The sequence below is a fragment of the Melospiza melodia genome, unplaced genomic scaffold (assembly GCF_035770615.1).
Source record: "Melospiza melodia melodia isolate bMelMel2 unplaced genomic scaffold, bMelMel2.pri scaffold_70, whole genome shotgun sequence".
In the NCBI taxonomy this organism is placed as follows: domain Eukaryota; kingdom Metazoa; phylum Chordata; class Aves; order Passeriformes; family Passerellidae; genus Melospiza; species Melospiza melodia.
Window position 1 is genome coordinate 1,816,601 of NW_026948802.1, and position 24,711 is coordinate 1,841,311.

The window sequence follows — 24,711 nt, forward strand, 5'->3', positions numbered from 1 at the left end:
CTCACTCCCAGTATGATCCCAGCATGATCCCAGTCTCCGTCAGCGTGATCACAATCTGCCCTGGTATGGCAGTATGATTCCAGTATGATATCCATACAAACCCAGTACCATCCCAGTCACTCCCAGTACGATCCCAGTATGATGTCAGTACAAAGCCAGCACAGTCCCAGTCACTCCCAGTAGGATCCCAGTCCAGCCCAGTCCCTGGCAGTGCTGCCACTGCTGGGATCCCCCAGCCCTGTGTGCGTTGCCCCCCGGCGGATGTGCCGAGAGGAGCCCCAAGGGCTGGCAGTAGCCAGGCAGGGTCCCCAGCAAGGCCCAGTTGGGATGTGCAGCCCCCAGTGTGCCCAGTTTGCCTCTCCTTTGGCCCGGCTCGGGCTCCCCCCGTCCGCAGCGCCTGGGAGCAGCCGAGAGCCCCGCGCTGCCCATGCCGACCTGTCCCAGCTCCATCCCTGCTCCTGCCGCGGGCTGTGAGGGCTGCAGGAACGGGCACCGAAGGTGTGGCTGCTGCTGGGGGAGGAGGAGGAGGGAGGGAAGGGCAGGGATGAAGGGGGAGGAGGAGGAGGGGTTAGGAGGGAGGAGGAGGAGAAGGAATGGAAGGGGAGGGACGGAAGAGGAGAAGTAAGTGGAGATAACACAGAGGAGCGGGAAGAGGGATGGAAGAGGAGGAGCGGGAGGAAGAGGAGGGGCAAAGGCGGATGAAGGCTGAGCTGAGGGAAGCACGCGGTCGCTCTGAACCCGGCCTGAATTCGCAGCCCCCACCTGTGGGATCATCGCCCCCCCCCCCCCCCCCCCCTTCCCCATCGCACAGGTGAGCGGGGAGGGGGAGCTCGGCCCAGATATCCCGGGGGGTCCCTGGGTTGGGGTTTTTGGGGGGATGTTTGGAGAATGAAGCAGTCCAAGGCTGAGCGGAAAAGGCCCCTCGGGGGGACATCTGGGGGTGGCGGTGGCGGCTGCCGGCAGAGGCAGCCTGGAGGAGCAGAGCCCTGTGTGCCCCAGGAGCCCAAAGTGGGGAGCCCAGAGAGGGGGGAGCGCCGCCATGGGCGGGAGCCTCAAGAGCCTGGAGAGGGGCAGGGGGGACTCCTTGGAGCCGCTGCAGCCCCAAGCAGAGAATGAGGGGAAAAGGGAGCCCGGGAGCCCAAACAGCCCCGGCATCCCGAAATGGGGAGAGCCAAGAGGGGGGAGCTTTTGGCATTGCTGGGACTGCCAGCAGCCTGGGCTGGGCGGGCACCGAGCACAAGGGGGACCCTGAATCCAAGCGTGACCCCAGCAGCTGGGACAGGGGGGAACCCCCGAACACCAAAGGGGAGGGACCAGAGATGGGGAACTCCAGGGAGGCTTTTTCAGGGCCTAATCTTGGTGTTTGAGAGTTTTTTCTGGAGCTCAGGTGTCCTGTGACTTGTAGTGATGGACACAGGCAGAGGGACCTTCAAACTCAACGTGTGTTGGGGAAGATGAAACAAGGAAGCCTTATAAATATGATTGTCTGGCAAATAATTTTGGGAATATAGAAAGGAGAAGCAAGACTGGAATGGAAGCAAGCTTTTAGGTACCTTAGTTAGTGAACAGTTGGAAAGCAATGGTGTGGCCTGACTGAAGGTAATCAATCCCCTTTTGATGAAACAATTCCCTCTGCTTGCAGACAGGTCCCAGGGTCAGAGCAGACTCTACTAGCTCAGCAGAAGGTGTCCAAAGAGTAGTATTTAGGGTTTAAAATGTAACACAGTATGATGATGTAATGATTTTTATAGGCTGTATGTAAATGCTATAGGATTTGTATCTTGTACTAGATTGGTTAGTGAGAAATAGAATATTCAACAGAGAAGAAGATTTAATGTATTGTAACAGGAACCTTACTCTCTTATGCTCTTACCCTCTTACTCTCTCACCCTCTCATCCTCTCTGCCCCTCTCTTCTCTCAGGCCTGCACTGAGCTGTGACTGGCAGCTCCAAGCAGGGCCCTGCACCCAGGCCCTTTGCAATAAACCGCAAGTTCCACGACCTGGCTGAAGAGATCTCTCGTCTCCGTCCGTCCCGAACATCCTACCCCCCGACACTCCTAGAAACGTGCTCATCCCTTGTTTTCCACAAACCAGGATTTCCCATTGTGAGGAAGGCTGCAAGGAAGAGGAAGATGCCCCAGGACACTGATGCAGATGAGGAGGAAGTCAGTGCCTCTTTCCCCTCTGTGCTGCTCCATCTCCCAGCCCAGCACGGCCCTGGCTGCAGCTCAGCCCTGGGAGGATCTCCTTGCCCTTGCCTGTGGCACGGAGGCAAATCCCATCTTGTCCTTGTCCTTCCTCGCCCAGAGCAGGAGCTGAGCATGGAGAGCAGGGAGAACAAATGCCCGCAGCAGAACCTGGTGGAAGAGGCCGTTTTGAGCGTCTCCATGGCTCAGGAAGCCAACGGGGAGGAAAAGCCCTGGAGATGCCGCACGAGGAGGGGCTGCAAACGCAGCTGGCGGGGATCTGAGGGGGAAAGAGCCAGCCTGGGCCGGGAAGGCGGCTGGAGATGGAGCCAGAGCTCGGAGCTGGTGCTCCATGAGCAGCTCCATGATGGGGAGAAGCCCCACATGTGTGTGGAGTGTGGGAAGAGCTTCAGGAGGAACTCTGAGCTGATCAGGCACCAGAGGACCCACACTGGGGTGAGGCCCTATGAGTGTTCCAAGTGTGGGAAGGGGTTTCCAACCAGCTCCTGTGTCCTCCAGCACTATCAGAGTCACAGAGAGGAGAGGCCCTTCCAATGCCCCGACTGCGGAAGGGATTCAAGCACAACTCCACCCTCTTCACCCACCGGTGCATCCATACAGGAGAGAGGCCCTACGAGTGTGATAAATGCAGGAAGAAGTTTCTGACCAGCTCTAGTCTCCTCCAGCACTATCGGATTCACAGAGAGGAGAGGCTCTTCTGCTGCCCCGACTGCCGGAAGGGATTCAAGCACAACTCAGACCTCGTCACCCACCGGTGCATCCACTCAGGGGAGAGGCCCTGCGAGTGTCCCCAGTGTGGGAAGAGCTTCTCCAGCAGCTCTACCTTGGCCAAACACCAACAGAGGCACTGATAAGGGAAGCCCTGCGAGTGCCCCGAGTGCGGGAAGAGCTTCGTACGCTGCTCCAGCTCCATCCCCCGCTGGAGGAGGCACCTTGGGCACAGCCCTGGTCACTCACATTCCCTGTGATCCATGTTGGGAACACACCTGGCTGCTTCTGCTTTTGGTTTGGCCCCAATTTGGAGCAGTGGGATGGGGATTGTGTGGGGCTGGGTATGTGGGATGTATTTGACTGCAAATAAAACTTTCAGAGTTACTGATTCTGTCCTATTTTCTGTAAGTTCTGTTTGCAGAGTGCCGCCTTCTCAGCTGATTTAATTGCTATTAAAATCCCCTTTTTAAAATCTAACCCAAACAATCCAAAAACCAATATCCAAATAAAGCCACTCACCCACAATTAAATTTTTTAAAAGTAATTTTATTTGTTTTAGAATACTTAAGGGAATTATTAAAGTTTAATTGTTGGTTAAAATTTCTGAGAAATTACAGTGGTGTTTGGGTTTGTGTTTAGTATATTTGTAATAGGAATTTTTTTTACTTAGGTGTGTTAGATTCTATGTTAGTTTTTTAGATATGTTTTATCTAAAGTATATTGGTTACTGAGTTAAAACTTACAAAAGGTATTTCTTTGTATATAATTTGTTTTTTTCTTTGGTAATGTATATTAATAGTTTACTGTTGTTTTGGCTTGAGTTATTATTGGAATATTGTAAGGAAGAGTTGAAATTATATTTCATTTTTATATTTCATTTTTATTCTAATGTATTTCATTTTAATTATAATTTATTGATTTTTAATTTATTATAATTTGCTGAGAGGATAGGAAGGAAGTTCAAGGGCAGGAACATTTTTTCCTGGCTTGGAACTGGAATTCCAGACCCTGGGAGTGTGTGCAGGAGCACAGACTGGGATCAAGTTTGGGCTCGGGTTAAGTATGGACTGGGATCAAATATGGACTGGGATCCTGTGGGTTTGGACGGCACAGAGTGGGACCATATGGATCAGGACCACACATAATGGGATAAAATGGACTGGGATCACGTGGCCGAGCATCACGTGCACTGGGATCCTGTGGATCAGAAACCTCCAGACTGGGATAGGCTGGAGTGGGATCAAGTATGGACTGGGACTGTATGGACTGAGATCCAGTGGACTGGGACCACACAAACTGATCAAGTGGTCAGGGATCAAATATCGGCTTGGACCATATGGAATGGGACCATACAGATCAGGACTGGGATAAACTGGGTTGAGATTTTATGGACTGGGATTGCACAGACTGGGATTGCACAGACTGGAATGACACGGACTGGGAAAAAGCTTTGGCTGCCTTTGGCTGCCAAGCACGTCTGAAGGCAGCCACATCAAGTTGGCCATATCCTATTTGGGGGTCCCATCCCCCTCTTCCCTCCGCGCTCCCGCCCTTCCCCATCGTTCCCCCAGTCCCCAGTCCCCTCCCCCGTGCTTGGTTTTGCGGGTTCCAGGCGCCTCCTGCTCCCTTTGGGGGTCCCGACCCCCCTTTGGGTTAATTTGGGGCCCTGCCCCCTTCTCACCGCGCCCTCCCCTCCCCCCGCGGCCGGGGGGGCTCCGAGCACCCCCAGTGCCACCAGTGCGGCCCCGGCTGCCCCCGCACGCCCCATCCCCATCGCCGGGGTCACCTCCCCCCGCCCCAAATTGCGCTCCTGGCAACTGATGAGTCATCAGCGACAAACGCTCTGATTGCCTGGAAATGGCCCTGGAGCAGCGGCACAGGCACCTTTGCAGCCTGAGCTGCCCTTGTTCCTCTCTGTCCGTGCCCAGAACACAGCAGGCAGGAGAAGGGCAGCAGGGCCCTGCGTGTCCCCGGGCTCAGGTTTTGCACCGCTTCAGCTCCACGGAGACGCGGGTCAAGTGAAAAACCCAAACAGTTTATTAAGGGAAAGCGAAGGTAAGGGGTGAGCTGGGAGGCAGAAAAGGGGATGGACAGGGCCTGAGGGCTGCAGGGAGGGAGCTGCCAACAGGGGGATGGCAGGAGCTGCTGGAGCTTCACACAGGCTCAGCTGTGAGCAGCCAGAGCCGTGCGTGGAGCTCCAGCTGGTCACTTCTGCTCTGCAGGTGCTCCCATCTTCAATGGGCACTGGAAATCGCCGATGGATGCTGGTACATCTCACCCAGCAGATGAACAAAGTCGTGCACATCTTCTTTCAAAGGTCATCGAAAGTAGTTTGCTCATGCATGATGGATTCTCATCTTCCTTCAGGGCTTGAGGAGCTGGAAGAGTGGAACAGAGCCACGGTCAGAGGCCAGATTGAGGGAATCCAAGGAAAGCCTCCTGCCAGGGCCATCCCAGCCCGCTCTTGCCATGGCCAGGAGGGAGCAGCAGACAAGGGCTTCGGCCGGAAGGTGCTGGCCACGGATCCCCCCCGTGTCCCCGAAAGTTCTCCGGGCTGTGCCCCTGCCACCCCTGGTCCGCACAGGCAGCAGAGCCCTGCGCAGCCCGGGCACGGATTGTAGCTGCGGAGCCGGGATGTGCAGCTGCCCCCGGCGGTGCTCGCTGCCACGCGGCTGCCCTGACTCACCCTCAGTGAGGACCCGGAGCTCCTCCTGCTGCCCCATCATGAGCACTCCGGCCACCCCTGGCAAGACAGAGCATGTGGCGGCGCCAGGCGGCACAGCTGCCCGACACGGGCTCTGCCAGCCCTGCAGCCGCACGCCCTCCTGGCGGGCAGGGCTGCTGCCGGGCCCCGCCGCACGCTGCCGCCCCATCCAGAGGGCACGGCTGCGGGAGGGCGGCGGCAGCAATGCCCAGGGCGGACGGGGCTGCAGCGGCCCGGGCGCGGCTCCCGCTGTAGCCGGGGCAGCAGCCGGGCCGGGGGCAGGGAGGGGCGCGGGGCTGCCAGCTCACCCATGGACCTGACGGCCGCCTATCGTAGGGGCCTCTGTGGGCTCTGCAGGTGCGGCAGGGCCCAGCGCAGGTGCTCGGCCGCTGGGCTCTCGTCCTGCAGCACTGCGGGGAGTGCCGGCAGGGAAGGCTCGGCGCGGGCTCTGCCCCTGGGGAGAGTACTATACAGTAAACAGTACAATAATGTTAGAAATGAGAAGCATGACTAGGTCATTATTCAAGCAGCAATCAATTTACTTTTACTTTTTATATACCTTAAACACTAAAATGCTAAACTTTCCTCAACTTAGTTTAAGGAATCTCTGTTTTATACTATGAATCTGCATTCTTGCTTCTGGCACCTAAATTTGGAAGCCCTTTCCAAGATCCCCGATCAAATCCTGTGTTTAATTTTAAGCCTTGGCTTACAAGTCCAAAGATCTGAGATTTCCCTGCATTTGGGTTTCCAACAACACTGATGCTGTTAGTTCCAGAGTGCCCAGGATCCCTCTTGCAAGTCAGCTCTGGCAGGAACAAGGCGGCTGCCAGGGAGCTGCTTGTGGCCTCTGACAGCCCATTGCTCAGGGCTTGCCAGCGCCCCAGCCCCTCAGGGGCTGCCCCAGCCCGGCCAAGCTGCCCGGCAGCAGCGCCGCAGCCCCACAGCAGCTCCAGAGCAGCCCCATCCAGAGGCACCTGGGAGCCCTCAGCAAGGCAGCCAGCAGCACACGGGCAGGAGGATACAGAGGGTGGTTCCTGCCTGGCACAGGGCTTGTGGCCATCTCCAGGCACTGCTCTGGCAGGGATCCCTGCAGCCCCGGCCCCTGCCCACCCGCTCTGTCACCAGCACAAAGGCTTCAGCAGTACCACCACAGGACAAGGGGCTTCTGGCCATTTTCCCTTGACCACTGCACGCCTGGGCAGCTGGCTGAGCCAAGGTACCTTTCTCCCCCTCTTCTCCTATGCCCTGCAGACCCTGGGTAGCAAAAGAAAGCTCCTGGGAGTCTGTGTATTATAACACACTTTATATTCATATACTAAAGACAAAAAAAAACAAAAAGAAGAAAAGAACAATCTTGAAGAAATGGAAAATTCCCGCTGGCTCAGGTGGCCCCAGCAGACAGAGCCTCTGGCATCAGCTCTCTGCAGAGCTGCAGCAGCGCAGCCAGCCGAGCCCCGACAGACGAGGCCGTGTCCTCCATGTCCTGCGGAGCTGATCTTGCAGCCTCTGGAAGAGGGAATATCGCTCACTCTGCAGTGCCTGGAGGCCATACAGTGTTTCTAGTGCCACGTCCGACACGGTACTGCTGATGTCCTTGGTCAGAAGTTCAAGGGCTGCAAGAGAGGGGGACAGAGCCACGGTCAGATCCCGGATCTGCAGGGAGCCGAGGAGAGCCCCCTGCCAGGGCCATCCCAGCCGGCTCTTGCCATGGCCAGGAGGGAGCAGGGACCAAGGGCACCGGCCCGAAGCTGCTGGCCACGGATCCCCAAGGTGGCCCTGAAATCTCTGTGTGCTCTGCCCACGCCGCCCCATGTCCGCACAAGGAGCAGAGCCCTCTGCAGCCGGGGCAGGGCTTGCAGCTGCCCCGGCAGGCCCTGCTGTCAGCCTGCTGCCCTCACTCACCAGTGCAGATCAGCTGCAACTCTTGCTGCTGCCCCCTCAGGCGCCGCCCGGCCATGCCTGTGAACACAGAGCCTGTCACGGCCCCAGCGGCACAGCTCCCTGCCACCGGCGCTGCCGGCGCTGTGGCCACACGGGCTGCTGGCCCGGCAGGGCTCAGCCCGGCCCTTGCCGCACGCTGCCGCCCCAGGGCACGGCTGCCAGAGGGCGGCAGCAGCAATGCCCAGGCCAGGCGGGGCTCCACAGCGCCCGAGGGCACGGCTGGCGCTGCCGGAGCAGCAGGCGGGGCTGGGGCCGAGCTGCGGCGGGCCGGGGAGGGGAGGGGCAGCCCGGGCTCGTGGCTCATCATGAACCTGACGGCCGCCTCTCGCAGGGACTCCTGTGGGCTCTGCAGGTAGTGCAGGGCCCGGCGCAGGTGCTCGGCCGCTCGGCTCCTGTCCTCTGCCAGCTGCAGAGAGCGGCAGGACGGAAGGGTTGGCGCGGGCTCAGCCCCTGGGCCCGGCGCTGCCTGCGCCCAGCCCCGGCCTCCCCTGCCCGCACAGCCCTGAGGCGCGGCCAGCAGCCGCTGGCCAAGGGCTCCCGAGGGGAGGGGGCAGAGGGCCGGCTGCTGCCCGGGGAAGCCGTGGTGCCGCCCCGCAGCCCCGCCGGGCTGGGGCTCCATGGGCACCCGGCTCGGGCCCACGGGAGCCTGGAGAAGAGCCCGCGCGGCCTCTGCGTGCAGCACCGGGCCAGGGCACAGCTGCCAGCCCTGCACATTGAGCACCGCGCTTGGGGGGCTTCTCCGGGCTGAGGCTGGGGCTCGCAGGCTGTCCTCACCAGACACTCACTGAACTTCCACAGATTCTGCCTTTTCACCAGTCTTTCAAGATCCCTTCTCTTCAGGAACTCGGCCACACCAAGCAGCGTTTCCTGAGAAGCCTGGAGAGCAGCAGAGATGCGGAGATGGCCCCACAGCGCAGGGCACAGGACCCACGTCCCTGTGCCATGGCCTGGAGGAGGCTGCAGTCCAGCAGGCACAGGGCAGGAGACAGCCGAGCCCCCTGCCAGGGGGACAGCAGCAGCCCACAAGTCCTCACCTGTGCCACAAGCCGCTTCTCATCATGGCAGTGGAAGAAGAGGGGCAGCAGGCTCTGGCGCAGGGCTGTCTTCAGGGCCTTTTTTTCCTTTTCCTGTGGAAGAGTCAGCAATGTTCGGAAAAGCAGTATGGAGATCAGCTGAACCTGCCAGTTGTTCTGTATGGAAGGAAGAACAAAAGACCTCAGCATTGGCTGCACAGGGCTCAGCTTGGCACAGGCCTGCAAATCCACAGGGCACAAAGTGTCCGGACAGCACCCAGTGGCTGTGGCTGGGAGCAGTGAGCCTTACGTGGTCAAAGAGTGGCAGGAGCGCCTCAAGCAGCTGCATTGTGATGGGACCAGGCATCAGCATGTCATTGTCCAAAATGATAAAGCTGAGGAGCATGACTGTCATGAAAACTATCTCTCCATCTGCATCCCACAGGAATTCCACAAGGCTTTCAGTCAGGCTCCACATTTTTTTGGTCTGTGAGGAGCACAAGTTTGTGAAACGCCATCCTGCTGCCGCAAGGCCCAGAGGCCAAAGGCCTGTCCCGAAGCACTTGGGCAGCTGAACTGGGAGGCAGAAGAGCTGGGAGCAGCTGCCCCAGCAGCCAAAGCCCTGCCAAGCCCAAGCGACTGCATTTCCCAGCTCAGCCTCAGCTGCTGCCCCCTTCTCACCATGGAGGGCTCCTCAATGAGCTCTAGAAGGGCCCTGAGTGCCAGGCGACGTTTGTCCCTGCACTCGCTCTGCAGCTGCCTTGACAAGATTTTCAGGACTCTGTTAGCACCGCGTTCACTCAAGTCCAGGCACTCGAGGACCTGAAAGGCACAGGGCAGTGACAGGGAGCCGGCCGGCAGGAGCCTGGAGCCGCACGGGGCTGGGCCCAGGCAGCAGCACAGGGCGCGGGCACCATGCTAGGCAGCTGCGGCTCCGAGAGGGCAGAGAGCTGGGAGGCAGCTCAGCCAGGCAGCGCTGGCCATCAGGCTCACCTCCACAAGGAACACCAGGGCGGGCAGCTCCCAGCGTGGCTCCTGTGTTCTGAGCAGCCGGAGCAGGTAGCGAGCGATCCGGGAACACAAGGGGATGGAGACACAGCACATCTCCCTGGCAGGAGAAAAAGGAGCCAAGACTCGGGCCCACGGGAGCCTGGAGAAGAGCCCGTGGGTCCTCTGCATGCAGCAGCGTGCAGGGGCACAGCTGCCAGCTCTGCACACTGAGCACCGCGCCCGGGGGGCTTCTATGGGCTGAGGCTGGAGCTCGCAGGTGAGGCAGAGTAAAGATCCATTCTGAATTAGGTGAAGTTTCTAAGAGAGTTGAAAAGTCTGTGAGGCCAAAGCTGAAGGAAGAACTCGCATGCCGAGACAGCAAGGAGACAGAGAAAAAAAACAGGAAAGACCACAAGGTCGATTTGCCCCTGACTTAGAAATTCCTTTGATAAAGAAGAACTGGTGCTAAATGTCACACAGAATGAATATGTATGAACTTATTGTGAAACTGTATGCATATGCATTTGGAAGGGGGATAAAAGAAGACCCGAGGTCTTCAGAGGCACGCATGCCTTGTTGGGGGACTTGCGTCCGGCGCATTGTAATAAAGACATACCTGGCTTTACAACTTTTACAAAGTTGTGAGGTTTCTTCTTTTCTCCGCAAAACACAGGCTGTCCTTACCAGACACTCGCTGAACTTCCACAGATTCTGCCTCTTCACAGCAGCAATGGCAGCACAGGGGGCGCTGGCCCGGCCCAGCCGGGGCTCCCGGCCAGGAGCAGCAGCAGCGCCGGCCCCTTCCCGCCTGCTCCTGCCTCGGCTCCCAAGGGCTTTTTCCAGCTCAATTCTGGAGCAGAGCAACCAGCACCCACACACAGCCCTGACTGCTCAGGGCCCACCTGTGCTGCCCTGGCCCAGCCCTCAGAGGAAGAAAGGATCGGGTTCCAGCGCGGTTTTCAGCGCTCTTTTACTCACCCTGAGCTGACAGCAGGAGGCTACTGCTGCCTCTGCCTTGGCAATTGGAGATCACGGCTGCTCTTGGCCCTCTTGTGCTTGCCACCTGAATTTTATCAGTACAACTGCACTTCCCTCTTTCAATCACTGCTGCCCACTGTGCTTTTGTGATGGTGAACTCAGTGTTTTTGTCACAGGCATCATGATTAGCAGAGACTGAAATGCTCACAAGTCCTTGAGTATTAAGTTGAGGGGAATGAAAGCCTCACAGATCACATTTGCAGCACTCAAACACCACCCTGCTGCTGGTGCTGTTGAAATAGAATCAACCTACAGAGACCATCACAGAAATTGCCTTTGGAGTGGCAAATCAAATGAAAAAATCCACCAGGAGAACGAAAAAACAGAACTTGACTGCCTTCATTGCTTCCTTGGAGCAGCAGAAAATGGAGATGCCCAGAGGTATTTTGCACTGCTGCTGATCCCACTTGGAGCCCAGCCCTCTGCAGAGTCCCAGCGGGAACCCGAGCCCAGCCCAGGGAGCTCCCAGAGTGTCCTGGAGATTCTCTCTGCATTCGGTCAGGCTTGCATTCCCCAGCAAGTCCCCAACAAAACCTACTGTTCTCTTGGGTTAGAACAGGCACAATGAAAAACTCAGCAATGGCACAACTGCCCAGCCCACAAGGAAAAGTAAGAACAAGTTGCCAAGGAATCCAAACATTTGTCTTGCTTTGCTGCAGAAGTTGTGCTGCACTCACGGTGTGGAAAGCCAAGAGAAGCTGCAGTTGGGGGCACATCTTGTGACAGAAGCTGCGCCTCGTTCTCCAGGAAAGGCTCTTGAAAAGGGCAGACAGGACTGTGGAGAAGATTCCTGGGGAAGTGAAACAGCTTTCCAGAGGTGAAATGAAAATGGAAAGGAACAATCTGAGATGTTTTCCTCTATTTATTCTGCGCTCCCCCTTTCCATGTTGCACTGCTTCTCCATGCCATGAACTCCAAATGCATCTCACCTCTCAGATTGGTGACTTAGCGAGTTTTAGACACTGCAAAATACCATGAGCTACACCCAGTTTGCCTTGCCCTGGTTTTGTTGGAAAGCAATGCTGGAGCCATCAGTGCAGTGCTCGGGTCGAGCACGAATCCTGCAGGCAGGGAATGTGCCCCGGCAGTGTCTGAGCCTCAGCAGGGACAGTGCACAGCAGCGAGCGGGGGATTTGCTGTGCCCTGTGCAGGAGTCAGGACTCTGGATCTGGGCTCAGCACGGCAAAGTTGCCGTGTTTGGACAGACTCAGGGGCTGCCCCGAGGGCAGCGAACGGGAGAGTTCCTGGCTGGGAGAGGCCCCAGCAAAGGAGGGGATCTTGTCCCTCCTCGAGGCCCTTTAAGGGTCTCCAGGCCCCTTTGAAGTGGAGGTTTTATCTTTTGAGGGTTTTTTTGGGGGGATCCCACCACTCCAAGGGTGTTTTTTCCTTCCCATTTTAGGGTGTTTGTGGGGCCGCAGCCACACAAGCCCCTTTCAAGGGATAATCATGACAGCTTTAATTGGCATTTTTATGGGGCCCCCACTCCAAGCCCCTGTAGGGGATATTTTGCCTCCCAGGGTGGATTTTTGGGGTTCTCTCTACCATCGCCGCTTTAAGGGCCCCCACTATGGTTGGGTCCCACTATAAGTCTCCTAGAAAGGGCAACACTGCTCCCATTGATTCCGACAGTGGAGCCCGGGAGGGGGAGTTGGAGATCCTGGGAATGTTGGGGGTCCCAAGGGGGTTTGGGGGTCCCGGGAGGGTTTGAGAGTCCCTGGGTGATGGCAGTGGGGACTCAGTGCTGGGTATAAACTGTTGTGAGGGGTTCCTGGGGAGGTTTTGTGTATACCGGGGATTTTGGGGGGTCATGGTGGATTTTTGGGGGTTCCCAAGGAGGGGTTTTTGGGTGTCCAAAGGGGGGATTAGGTGATGCCAGGGGGAACCCAAGGGTGTTTTGGGGTACCTGCCAGTGACAGAGATGGGGATCCCGTGCCAGGTATGAACCTTCTCAGGGGCATCTGGAGGGATGTTGGGGGACCTCCTGTGGGAATTTTGACGTCCTGGGAGGGTTTGGGGGGATCTGTATGGGGTTTTGCGGTCTTGGAGAGCTTTTGGAGAGCCCAGGGATGATTTTGGGGTGTTCCAGGGGGTTTGGGGTTCCTGGGAGGTTTTGGGGGTACCTTGGCAATGCCGGTGACAGAGCTGGGACCCCGTGCTGGGAATGAGCCCCCTCACTGAGCACAGGCAGCATCAGCGTGTTCAGGGGGATCCTGGGGGCCCGGGGGGTCACCCAACCCCCAGGGGAACCCAAATGCTGAGGGACCCCCGAACTGCCCTCAGTGCTGGATCTGCTGCAGGCAAGGGGCACCAGCACTCAGCCCCCAGCCCCACCATCACAGTGGGGCTGTGGAAGAAATCTGGGGGGGCACGGACAGGTCGGGGGGGACCCCCCAAAATCCTGGGAATGGGGGAGCACAGGGGAACTCCCAGGAATCCCCATGTGCGGCTTATGGGGGACCCAGGAGGAGTTTGGGGGGGGGCTGGGTGGGACATGGGGGACCCCCAGAAGTCTTGGGAGGGTGAACCCCAGGAAGGGATGGGGGGAAGCGGATTGGAGCCTCCAGACGCCGAATCCGATGAGGAGAGCAACGCCGATGGCAGCGCGGACAGACCCAGGGAGCACCAGGGTGAGATTCCCGCTGGATTCCGGCTCTGGGAAGCACGGCATGGTGAGGCGGGGAGGGGAACCCCCATCCCGCTGCTCCACATTCCCAAAGGGAGGAATAGAGGTCCGGGGGGTCTCTGGGTGAAGGAAGATGGGGCTCTGGGGGCTGGGAGAGGGGGGATGGCCGGGAAGGGGGTGCGGGGGTTGTTGGTGCCGGATAAGGGGGCGCAGGGTGGAACCCATGCCCGGGAATGGGGGTGCGGGGGGATGGCGGCGCCAAGGAATGGGCGTTCAGGGGCCCCTCGGTGCTCCGGAACGGGCGATCACAGAGTCCCGGTGCCGGGGGTCCCCCTCAGCTCTCGCCGCCCCCCAGGGCCCAGGAGCGCCCCCAGCCCCAGCGCTGGAGCCATCGCGCTGCTCTCCTGCGGCCCCGCCCCCTGAGCCGCCTCCGGCCCCGCCATTGGCGCCGCTCTTTGCTGCCCGCCAATGGCGGCCCGAGTCTTTGGTGGCGTCACCGGTCGCCGGGCAAAGGGAGGCCTGGGGGTGAGGGGCCCCCGGCTGGCCGGGAATGGGGTCCGGGGGTCCTCGGGCTCATGGAAACGGGGGATCCAGGGGCTGCCAGAGGAGGATACCCGGGAAAGGGGGTGCAGGGGGTGTGGGGGCAGGATAAGGGGGTGCAGGGGGTCCTGCAGTTGTGGAAGGAGATGCGGGGGGTCCCAGTGCCCAGGAATGGGCATTCAAGGGGGTCCCCGGGGGGCTCTCCAAAGCCCCTCCCGGGGGGCAGCAGGAGCTGGCTCAGGAGCTCTGGGCAGAGAAAAGGGGGTGACCCCGGCTTGGGGGCACAGTGGGGACTCACACACGCTCCCGGGGGTCGTGTCCCCCCCCTCACCTTGTCCCGCAGGGGAGGCCCAGCCCCAGCCCGGGCAGACGAAGCCCCCGAGCCCCGGCAGCATCTTGGGGAGCGTCCGGGGCCGGGAGGGGCAGGATCCGGGAAACGGCGGCGGCTGCGGGGCCGCCGGTGCCTGGGAACCGCGAACGCGGCGGCGGCGTCTGTGACAGCGGCGCGGCCTCAGCTGCCCGAGAACGCGGCCCTGGCTGGGTGTGCGCAGCCTGGGCTCCTGCAGGCGGCTTCCCTGGGCGATTCGCCAAGGGAATTGTTCGCCGAGCATTGGCCTGCGCAGGGAATTCCTAAAGGTGCAGAGCATTGGCCTCTGCAAAGTTCTTACACCTGCAGAGCGTTGGTCTCTGTGAAGATTTCATCAACGTGCAGAGCATTGGCTTCTGCAAAGGTCATCAACGTGCAGAGCATTGGCCTCTGCCAAAGGTTCCTGAATTTCCTTTGAAGGTAAAGATTGACTCAAGTTGAACTTTTTGGTTTTGTCTCATCTGCACTCTGAGAGAGAATGGCAAAGGGAAATATAGGATGGGATAGGGCCCATCTTCTGGTGCAGCAGTTTAGTGGTTTGCCCAGCTGAGTGGATGAACAATATATGCTCTACTGATTGTGCTTTTTTTTTGCAATGAAGAAATGCAACATTTTCAAAATGTACTGGTCTATACATTTTTTTTTCCTATAGTGATTGCTTAACTGCTTAAGAGTGAACGAGTTCTGTTCAAGTTTCAGTGGGTTGTTATCATCTGGTTATTAAAATTATTAGGGAGATGCCTCTGAATTGCTGCAGCAGTCTGGTTGCCATCAGTTGACATTCTGACCAGAAGCCTGTGAGCTCACCCAGCACATCAGAGAACCCACACAACAGGAATTCCATCCTTGGGGAGGGGATGGGGTTTCACTATGTCAGGTTGCACAAAGCTCCCGCTCCTGGACAATTCCTGGGATGGCACATCCACTTCTCTGAAGAAACAGTTTCAGTTTTGTTCCACTGTCATCATTGCAAATTATTTCCTCCTTCTAACAAATGTAAATCCCGCCTCATTCACATTAGAGATATTGACTGTGTTCTGCCACTGCAAGATTTGCCTGAAAATAGCTTTGACCTCTATTTTCCCATTTTCACAGACCTTGGAGAGGATGCAAAAACCTCCCAAGATGGGGTTTTGAGGCCTCATTAATAACCAGCAGGTGGAGGCTGCAGGCTCTGGGCTCAGTGGGGTGGAGACTGAGGACAGAACAGGAGTAGCCTGGCAGGGGCTGAAGGGTGGTTTCAGAGAGGCTGGAGCTTTTCTTCCTGGAGGATATAAGCATGAGAAGGAAATAATGGCAGCAAGGGCAGCTGGGGAGGTCCAGCCTGGGCAGCAGCAGAAAGGAATTTCCCTGCCAGAGCCTGGAGCAGCCCCAGGCTCTGTGTGGGTAGGCAGAGGCAGGCAGGAGGCAGAGCTGTCAGCAAAGGAAGGGCCCAGCCAGGTGGGGCAGCCGGGGGATGCCGACAGCCTGCAGGGACAGAGGCGCAGGGCAGGGACACCGTGGGACAGCCTGGGCTGCACAGGGCACAGGGATGGGCAGCAGCTGCAAGACAGCCCTGCCAGAGCCAACTTGGGCAGCACTTTGGCCATGGCTGCTGGGCCTGGGCCTGAGGCAGGAGCAGGAGACAAGTGACCCTTGCAGGCCTGGGGCCTCATTGCCTCCTTGTCCCTGCTCAGCAGCCTGGCCGGGGCCGCCCCATGCTCCTGCCCTTGGCACTGCACATCCCCACATGCCAGTGCCCATCCCGGGAAGAGCCCTGAGCAAGGAGGGAGGGACAGGATCTGCCTGGCCAGGGGCTGGGGCCCAGGCCTTGGCCCTTTGCATTCCTGAAACACATCCAGCTTTGCTCAGCACCAGAGACACCTTTGCCTTGCTTGTCCCCAGCTGTCATCACTGTCTCCAGTGTTCAGCTCTACCTGGAATTTGGGGACACTTTCTCACTTGTGTCCCTGACAGGGATCTCTTCAAAGTCCAAGAGACTTCAGGGTTTCAATGTAACTGATTTCTTGAGTGTTCTGTGAGATCACAGAGCTGGATGTGTCATCACATAGTAGGATATGAGACCATAGAGCAGACTCTGCCATCATAGAGTGTGGCTCTGTGGCATCAGAGAGTGGGTTGTGACTTCACCGGGTGGCTGTGTAACATCATAGAGCAGGCTGTGACATCACAGAACAGACTGTGACATCACAGTCTTTTATGACATCACAGCACTGCTGTATGATGTTACAGGGTAACTGAGTTAGTTGTGTGACATCAGAGGAGCTGTGTGACATCACAGGTGATGTATGACATCACAGGGGCAGTGTGACATCACAAGGGGGCTATGTGACATCAAAGGAGCTGTGTGAAGTCATTGAGGATGTCAATCCTCCCCAGCCCCCCCCCACAGTTTACTCCAGAGAAATCCAACCCTGTTCATGCACAGTGGGGTCTCCTGTCCCCCTGGGTCCCCCTCCGCCAGTGTCACAATGATCCCTACATTCCATGGAGCCACACACCTCTATTCCATGTGTGCAATGCCAGCTCTGTGGCCCCATGGAATGGAGGGATCATTGTGACACTGAGAGGCCCCATGAAATCAAGGCTCTATTGTGACATTGCAGGGCCTCCTGTCATCAGTGGTCCATTGTGACGATTGGGAACCAAACAAGACCATTGTGACACTGCAAACCCCCTGTGCCCAAAGGTCCATTGTGACATTGCAGGGCTCATGGAATAGAGGAGTCATGTGACACTGTGGGGCCTGGGGAACCACAGAGACCATTGTGACACTGCAAGGGCTCATGGAATCCTTGGGACCATTGTGACACTGCAAGGCCTCATGGAATCCTTGGGACCATTGTGACACTGCAAGGCCTCATGGAATCCTTGGCACCATTGTGACACTGCAAGGCCTCATGGAATCCTTGGCGCCATTGTGACACTGCAAGGCCTCATGGAATCCTTGGGACCACTGTGATACTGCAAGGCCTCATGGAATCCTTGGGACCATTGTGACACTGCAAGGCCTCATGGAATGCAGTGCCCCTTGGTGCCAAGATCATCAAGAATTCAGTTGTCTCTTCTGGTAATAAAACACTGGGGCTCCGTGCTTTCCTTCCTATAGAAAAAGAACTCTTCCTTCTTCTCCAAGCATCCATGGCCAAAACTGGGATTTCACCTCCAAATTTCCTTATGTCCAGGTATTGTTCCAATAGGAATGTTGCCAGGACAAGTCTGGCTGGCAGTGGTTTTACAAGGGTCAGCTCTCATCTGTCTCCAAAACAGTGGGGAAGGCTCCGTACTCTCTTTCCTATGGGAAAAAAATGTCCTGATTCTCCAGGTGCCCATGGCTGAGATTGAGCTTCCACCTCCAAAATTCCCTAAATCCAAAGACTGCTCCCAGACAAAATCTGCCATTCCAGTCTGACTGGCCTTGGCCTAGTGAGGCTCTCGCCTGCCTTCTAAACACTGGGGCTCTGTGCTTTCCTTCCTATGGAAAAGAACTGTCCTTCTCAGCCAGGTGCCCATGGCTAGAATTGGGATTTCACTTCCAGCATTCCCTGTTGTGACAAACTGGAGGAGATTGTTGGCTGGAAACATTTTGTGTGTGGGGGAGGAAGGGGCAGGTCCAGCCTTGTCCTGCCCTGGAACCCCAATCCCCCCAGAGCCTCTATCCCAGCCCAGCAGTGTCTGCCAGTCCCTGGCACAGCACAGGCAATGCTCCACAGCCACCTCTGCAGCCCCAGCCCAGCTCCTGAGGGACCAGGAAGACCAAGGGTATTGAAGGCTGACCACAAGGCAAGCACACATCTTGACCCTACCTCCTCCTGGAATTTCGATCTGAACATAGCTGGACTCCAGGGACTGGCAGCTGTGTGTGTGCTTCTCTAATATTTTTTGTTTCTTTCTCTCTTTCTGTGTCTTCTTCTAATTTCCTCTTCTTGCAAATTTCGATTAACTTAAAATTGAATAGGCTTAGAGTTCGTGAAGTTGAATGGGCCAAGTCAATGTAATGAGAAGTGTTTCTTTTTGATTGAATGTCATATTAAAGATTTTGCCAAAGTTTCTCTGATTTTCTAAAGTTCCCAGTAAAGACTGTTTTGTTGTTTTGAGCTCCTGAGTATCTCTTATTGGTATTTCTCCAGGAAGTCCAATTCAGAATACAGAAACAATTGTAATTCCTTTTAAATATCTCCTTGACAGAGTTTTCTACTGGATGGAAGTCAGGGCTTGTGTGCCCTGCTTGGCCCAGCCCAGGCAGGGCTTTCCCAGCCACATTCCACACTCCATTTCCCAGCTGGAGCCGCTGGTGCCTCTGAGTTGTGCTGCCCCAGGGACGCTCTCCTTGTCTGCCCATTCCCCCACGGTCTCTGGGCAGGGATGGCCTCAGTGGGGGCTGCTGACATCCTCAGCACCTTGGAGGCTGCTGCTGAATTTTCCTGCTCCAGAGGCTTGTTCAGCCTTCAACTCTTCAGTGCAGGAATTCAGTGTCCCAGGGCTCATTAACATTCAGAACAGCTAAACAAGCTAAGCTTCTGGGAATAATTTGATTTAAGCGTTCAAATCAAATGTGTGGTTAATTAGTCAGATTTCAGAAGCCAATTCAATGTGAATACCCTGAATTTAAAAAAACAGGAAGAAAATATTTTTTTAGGTCCTGTAATTTTTTTTTTACTAGTAATTCATTGAAATGTGCAATCTCCAATTGACATTGAATCCAAGTACCTCCTCATGCAGTTTGACTGGGTATGAAAATCAGGACCTTTCATGGCTGACAATCAATCAGACTCTGTCCCTACCCCCACCCCACCATTTTCCCCATCCAAGGCTGGCACTCAGAGCAGCCTTGTGCAAATCTGAGCTCCCTCCAGCCCACACTGGACCTAGCCAACCGACCACAGCTGAACAGGATATAACTTAATAAAAATTACACCATTAAAATAACAATCACACAATTACAAACTCTTCCCTGAGCTATGTGCAATGTCCCAGTAGTGTCTGATGAGTCCACTGTTCACAACTGATTTGCATACTAAAATTAATTTTTGACTAGTGTGGTTCTGTGATAGATATAAACACAATTAAGTTCTTGTATCAGGATTCTTGTCCTGGACTGAGGACAGAACAGCTCAAACAATTCCTGATTTGCAAATCTATCAGTGGTGGATGGAGAAGGGAGGTCAGGCTGCTCTTGGTGTTGATGAAATGCTGAAACCAGCCTGACTCATTTCATTTCCTCATGCCCTGGCTGATCTCCCCTCTTTCCCCTTCCACCCATTGGCTTTTGCCCCCCGTGAAGAGCCTGGCTCTGTGTTCTCCATCCCCTCCTCGCTGGCAGTGCCAGGCTGGCATGAGGAGCCCCTCAGCCCTCCCTGCTCCAGGCTGGACAAGCCCAGCTCCCTCAGCCTCTGTTCACAGCCCAAGGGCTCCAGCCCCACCCTGGAGGCCCTTCCCAAACCCTGCTCCAGCTGCCAGACATCTTTCCTGCCCTGGGGAACCCAACCCAGGCCAGGGTGACCTGGATAATCCCAGTCCTTGATGTCCTGGTCACACAGCCCTGGCCCCTTGTCCCCATGTCAGGCTCTGGGGTGGATACTGTGGAACATCCTTTGGTGGAGGCTGTGGCTCCAGGTGGGCTGGGGGGATCCCGGGGGACAGGGACCCTGCAGGGAATGGACAGCATTGGACTTGTTGGGAGAAACTGTGAGGGGGAGCTGGGGCAGATTGACCAACCCAGTGACCTGACACAGCCTGCTGGGATGTCAAACAGCCCCTCTGGGATATCACACAGCCCCTCTGGGATGTCACAGCCCATTCTCCAATGTAACACAGCTGGTCTCTGATGTCACACCAGAGTCTGTGATGCCGTAGTCTGCACTGTGATGTCACACCTCTGCCCTGTGATGTCACAGCGGGCTCTGTTATGTCACAGAGGCAGTGTATGATGTCATAGCTCTCAATGACCTCACATAATCCACTCTGTGATGTCACAACCCACTCTGTGACCTCTTGTTACCAGATGATAAATTGTCTCCACCAGCTGAGCTGACACCTGGAGCTTGTTCTCAAAAACCCAGGCCTATGGAAACCACACAATGCCCATTGTGTCAGAAGGGGAACTGGAAGTTCAGCAGCCTCAGTGTCCTGCCAGCTCAGCCAGGGCCACTGGAACATTGGGGTCCACGACCACCAGGGACCAGCAGAGAGCCCCCAGGACATAGGTGAAGGGGAGGGGAAATATGTTAATGATATTCGGGAAATGATTGTCACATGTGTGTTTAGTCCAGGACAATCAACTGGAATCATCTACCCAGTGAGGTGGTGGAGTCATCATCCCTCGAAGAGTTCAAAAAAAGACTGTATGTGGCACTTGCTGCCATGATCTAGTTGAATAGTTAGAACATGGGTTGGACTTGATGACCTTATAGGTCTCTTCCAGCCTTGAATTTCTGTGATTCTGTGATTCTGTGATTCTGTATGCAAAATACAGAAAATAAAGAGAAACTCTCCTGTACTCAGCATGCACGGCTTTGGGAGGAGCTATCCGCTGTTCATCCAGCTGATAAAGAATGCTGCTTCTTAATGCGACACTGGGGTTAAGGAGTTTTCTGTTTTACTGAATTTTTGGTAACACTCCCACTGCCAAGGAAAGCTCTGTCTGCTGCTGTTCACAAACAGAGAAGGGCTGGTGGCAGATGTGGGGCTCAGAGGCAGCCTGGGGCACAGTGACCATGAAATAATCAAGTTTTCAATATTCTGTGAAAGAAGGAGGGGCAGTAACAAAACTTCTACACTGGAATTAGGAAGGGCAGACTTTGGCCTGTTTAGGAGGCAGATTTGGGGAATACTAAATCAGGTAGTGATTTTTTTAAGGGAAACAGCCCTTAAAAACAAATGGGGCCCAGGAAGGATGAACACATTTCAAGAAAGTAATGTTAAGTGGGAAGCATCAACATTGGATAGAAGCTCAGGCAACTTAGGAAGTGTTTAAGGGTGTTGTTAGGTCATGCAGAATGAAAAGCTGAGATGTGAAAGCTCAATTAGAACTTAACCTGGCCACTTGTGTGAAAAATAATAGGAAATGTTTCTATAAATGAACTAATAGCAAAACATAGGATAAGGCGAACCTCTACTCTTTATTGGATGCAGTGGAGAATATAGTAACCAAAGATAAGGAAAAGGCTACACTACTTAACACCTTGTTTGTCTCAATTTTCAATATTAAGACAGGTTGCCCTCAGGACAAGTGTTCTCCTGAGCTGGTAGATGGGCACAGGCAGCAGAACAGCCCCTGGAATCCGGGAGGAAGCAGTGGGTGACCTGCTGAGCCACTCAGATGCTCACAGGTAAATGGGATCAGACAGGATCCATCCTAGGGCAATGAGGGAGCTGTGGATGAGCTCCCCAGGCTGCGCTCCATCATTTGCCATCAGTGCTGGCTCAGCAGGGAGCTCCCAGAGGACTGGAGGTGCCAATGTGAGCCCATCCCCAAGAAGGGCTGGAAGGAGGATCTGGGGACCTCCAGGCCTGTCAGCCTGACCTGGGTGCCCAGTGAGGTTATGGAACAGATCACCCTGAGTGCCATCACAGGGCACCCACAGGATGGCTGAGGGGTCAGAGCCAGCCAGCGTGGATTTAGGAGTGGCAGGCCCTGCCTGAGTGATCTGATCTCCTTTTATGACCAGGTGACCCACCTGTGGATGCAGGAAAGGCTGTGGATGTTGTGTGCCTGGAATTCAGCAAAGCCTTTAACACTGTTTCTGACAGCATTCCCTGGAAAAGCTGCAGCCCACGGCTTGGGCAGGTTCCCTCCTCGCTGGGAGATTTAAGAGCTGGCTGGAGGCTGGGCTCAGAGAGTGGTGGGGATGGTGCTGCACCCAGCTGGTGTCCAGGCACTGGTGATGTCCCCCAGGGATCTGTGTTGGGCCCAGTCCTGTTTAATATCTTCACTGGTGATCTGGGTGAGGGGATCGAGTCCACCATTCACAACTTGCAGATGGCACCAAGCTGGGTGTGAGTGTGGATCTGCTGGAGGGCAGGACAAGAAGACACAGCCTTAAGCGGCACTAGGGGAGGTTCAGGCTGGAAAATAGGAAGGAGTTTTACACAGAAAGGGTGAGTGGGCATTGGAATGGGCTGGCCAGGGGGAGGTGGCAGAGTCCCTGTCCCTCTTCAGTGGCACTTAGCGCCATGGTCTGTGTGACAAGGCAGTATTAGGGCATTGGTTGGACTTGATGATCCCAAAGGTCTTTTCCAGTCTATTTGATTCTGTCATTCTGTGATAATTGGGACACTCTGGGGCCATTGTGACACTGCAAGGCCTCATGGAACTAAGAGGACCATGGTGACACCATGCAGCCCCACAGAACCAGGGGTCCACTGTGGTGCTCTGGGGCCAAATGGAACCAGGCAGTGCACCGTGACACTCTGGGTCCTTGTGGAACCACAGAGGCCATTGTGACACTGCAGGGCCTTGTGTAACCAAGGGGTTTCACCATTTTGACACTAGAACACCAAGGAGACCATTGAGAGACTCCAGGGCCCAGTGGAACCAAGGGGCCATTCTGACACTGCGGGGCCTCATGGAACCAAGGGGACATTGTGACAGTGCAGGATCCTGTGTCACCAAGGGGCCACTGTGACACGAGGGGGCCTCAGGGGATCTGGAAGAACGTTGTGACACTGTGTGGCCTCGTGGAAACAAGGAGTCCATTGCTACACTGAGGGGACTTGTGGAACTACAGAGACCATGGTGACAGTGTGGGACCTCATGTACCCATGGGGCCATTGTGACACTCTGGGCCTCATGGAACCAAGGGGCCACTGTGAAACTGCAGCACAAACAAGAACATGTGAAGCCCCATGGAACCAAGGAGTCCATTGTCACATTTTGGGGCCCCACGGAACCAAGGTGACCATTGTTGCTCTGCATGGTCTCATGGACCCAAGCAGAACAGTGTGACAGTGCAGGGCCTTGTGTAACCAAGAGGCCATTGTGACACTGAGAGGCCCCCTGGAACCTAGGACATCTTTGCAGATGACACCAAGCTGGATGTGAGTGTTGATCTGTGGGAGCATAGAAGGGCTTTGCAGAGAGACCTGGACAGGCTGGATTGAGGGGCTGAATCCAGCAATTTCAGGTTTAAAAAATCCAAGTACCTGGCCCTGCAATTTGGCCCCAGTGCTATAGGCTGGGGATGGAGTGGCTGAACAGCAGCCAGGCAGAAAGGGACCTGCAGGGACTGATGGACAGAAGGCTGGACATGAGCCATCAGTGTGACCAGGTGGCCAAGAAGGCCAATGGCTCCTGGCCTGGCTCAGGAATGGTGTGGCCAGCAGGAGCAGGGCTGATGTGCCAGCACTGATCTGCCCCCAGCTCTGCACACAGACATTGCTGCTGCAGCTCCAGAGAAGGCAACAAAAGGGCATCTCTGCAGAAAACTCTGCTGGGAGATCCTTTACTTCCTTTAAATACACCAAGAGTGCAGTCCCCCATTGACACAGTCTGTGGCCACAGGGAAGGTGGAGAGAAACAAAATGAGAAATGGCACAAGCAATGATGTTTCTTTGTGGACAGAATGGAAAAACTAAAACAAAGGAATAAAATCTCCAAAATGAAACCAACAAGAAGTATCAAAAACTAGTTTTATTACAAGTGATTTGCAGAAATTGACCGGCAGTTTAATGTTCCTGAAAGCACCCAGTCATCAGTCTCCTCACAGCAGCCTTGAGCTCCTGGTTCCTCAGGCTGTAGATGAGGGGGTTCAGGGCTGGAGGCACCACTGAGTACAGAACTGACACAGCCAGATCCAGGGATGGGGAGGAGAGGGAGGGAGGCTTCAGGTAGGCAAATGTACCAGTGCTGAGGAACAGGGAGACCACAGCCAGGTGAGGGAGGCAGGTGGAAAAGGCTTTGTGCCATCCCTGCTCAGAGGGGATCCTCAGCACGACCCTGAAGATCTGCACATAGGAGAAAACAATGAACACAAAACAACCAAATAGCAAGCAGGCACTAACTGCAATTAGCCCCAGTTCCCTGAGTGAGGAATTTGAGCAGGAGAGCTTGAGGATCTGTGGGATTTCACAGAAGAACTGGCCCAGGACATTGCCATGGCACAGGGGCAGGGAAAATGTATTGGCTGTGTGCAGCAGCGAATAGAGAAAGGCACTGGCCCAGGCAGCTGCTGCCATGTGGGCACAAGCTCTGCTGCCCAGGAGGGTCCCGTAGTGCAGGGGTTTGCAGATGGACACGTAGCGGTCATAGCACATGATGGTCAGGAGATAAAACTCTGCCACAATAAAGAAGAGAAAGAAAAAGTGCTGTGTAGCACATCCTTTGTAGGAGATGTTCCTGGTGTCCCAAAGGGAATTGTGCATGGCTTTGGGGACAGTGGTGCAGATGCAGCCCAGGTCAGCGAGGGCCAGGTTGAGCAGGAAGAAGAACATGGGCGTGTGCAGGTGGTGGCCGCAGGCTACGGTGCTGATGATGAGGCTGTTGCCCAGGAGGGCAGCCAGGGAGATGCCCAGCAAGAGGCAGAAGTGCAGGAGCTGCAGCTGCCGCGTGTTTGCCAATGCTAGCAGGAGGAA

The 24,711-nt window shown here is 55.7% G+C and overlaps 1 protein-coding gene across 1 annotated transcript; it reads right to left on the reverse strand.

Moving 5' to 3' along the window:
- Nucleotides 1-17,383: 17,383 nt before the first annotated feature.
- LOC134413987 (olfactory receptor 14J1-like) lies at nucleotides 17,384-24,357 on the reverse strand (the record flags this gene model as incomplete). Its single annotated transcript, XM_063147992.1, has 2 exons — nucleotides 17,384-17,434; nucleotides 23,896-24,357. Coding segments are annotated over 2 exons (513 nt in total), but the record flags the coding sequence as incomplete, so codon positions are not given.
- Nucleotides 24,358-24,711: the final 354 nt, after the last annotated feature.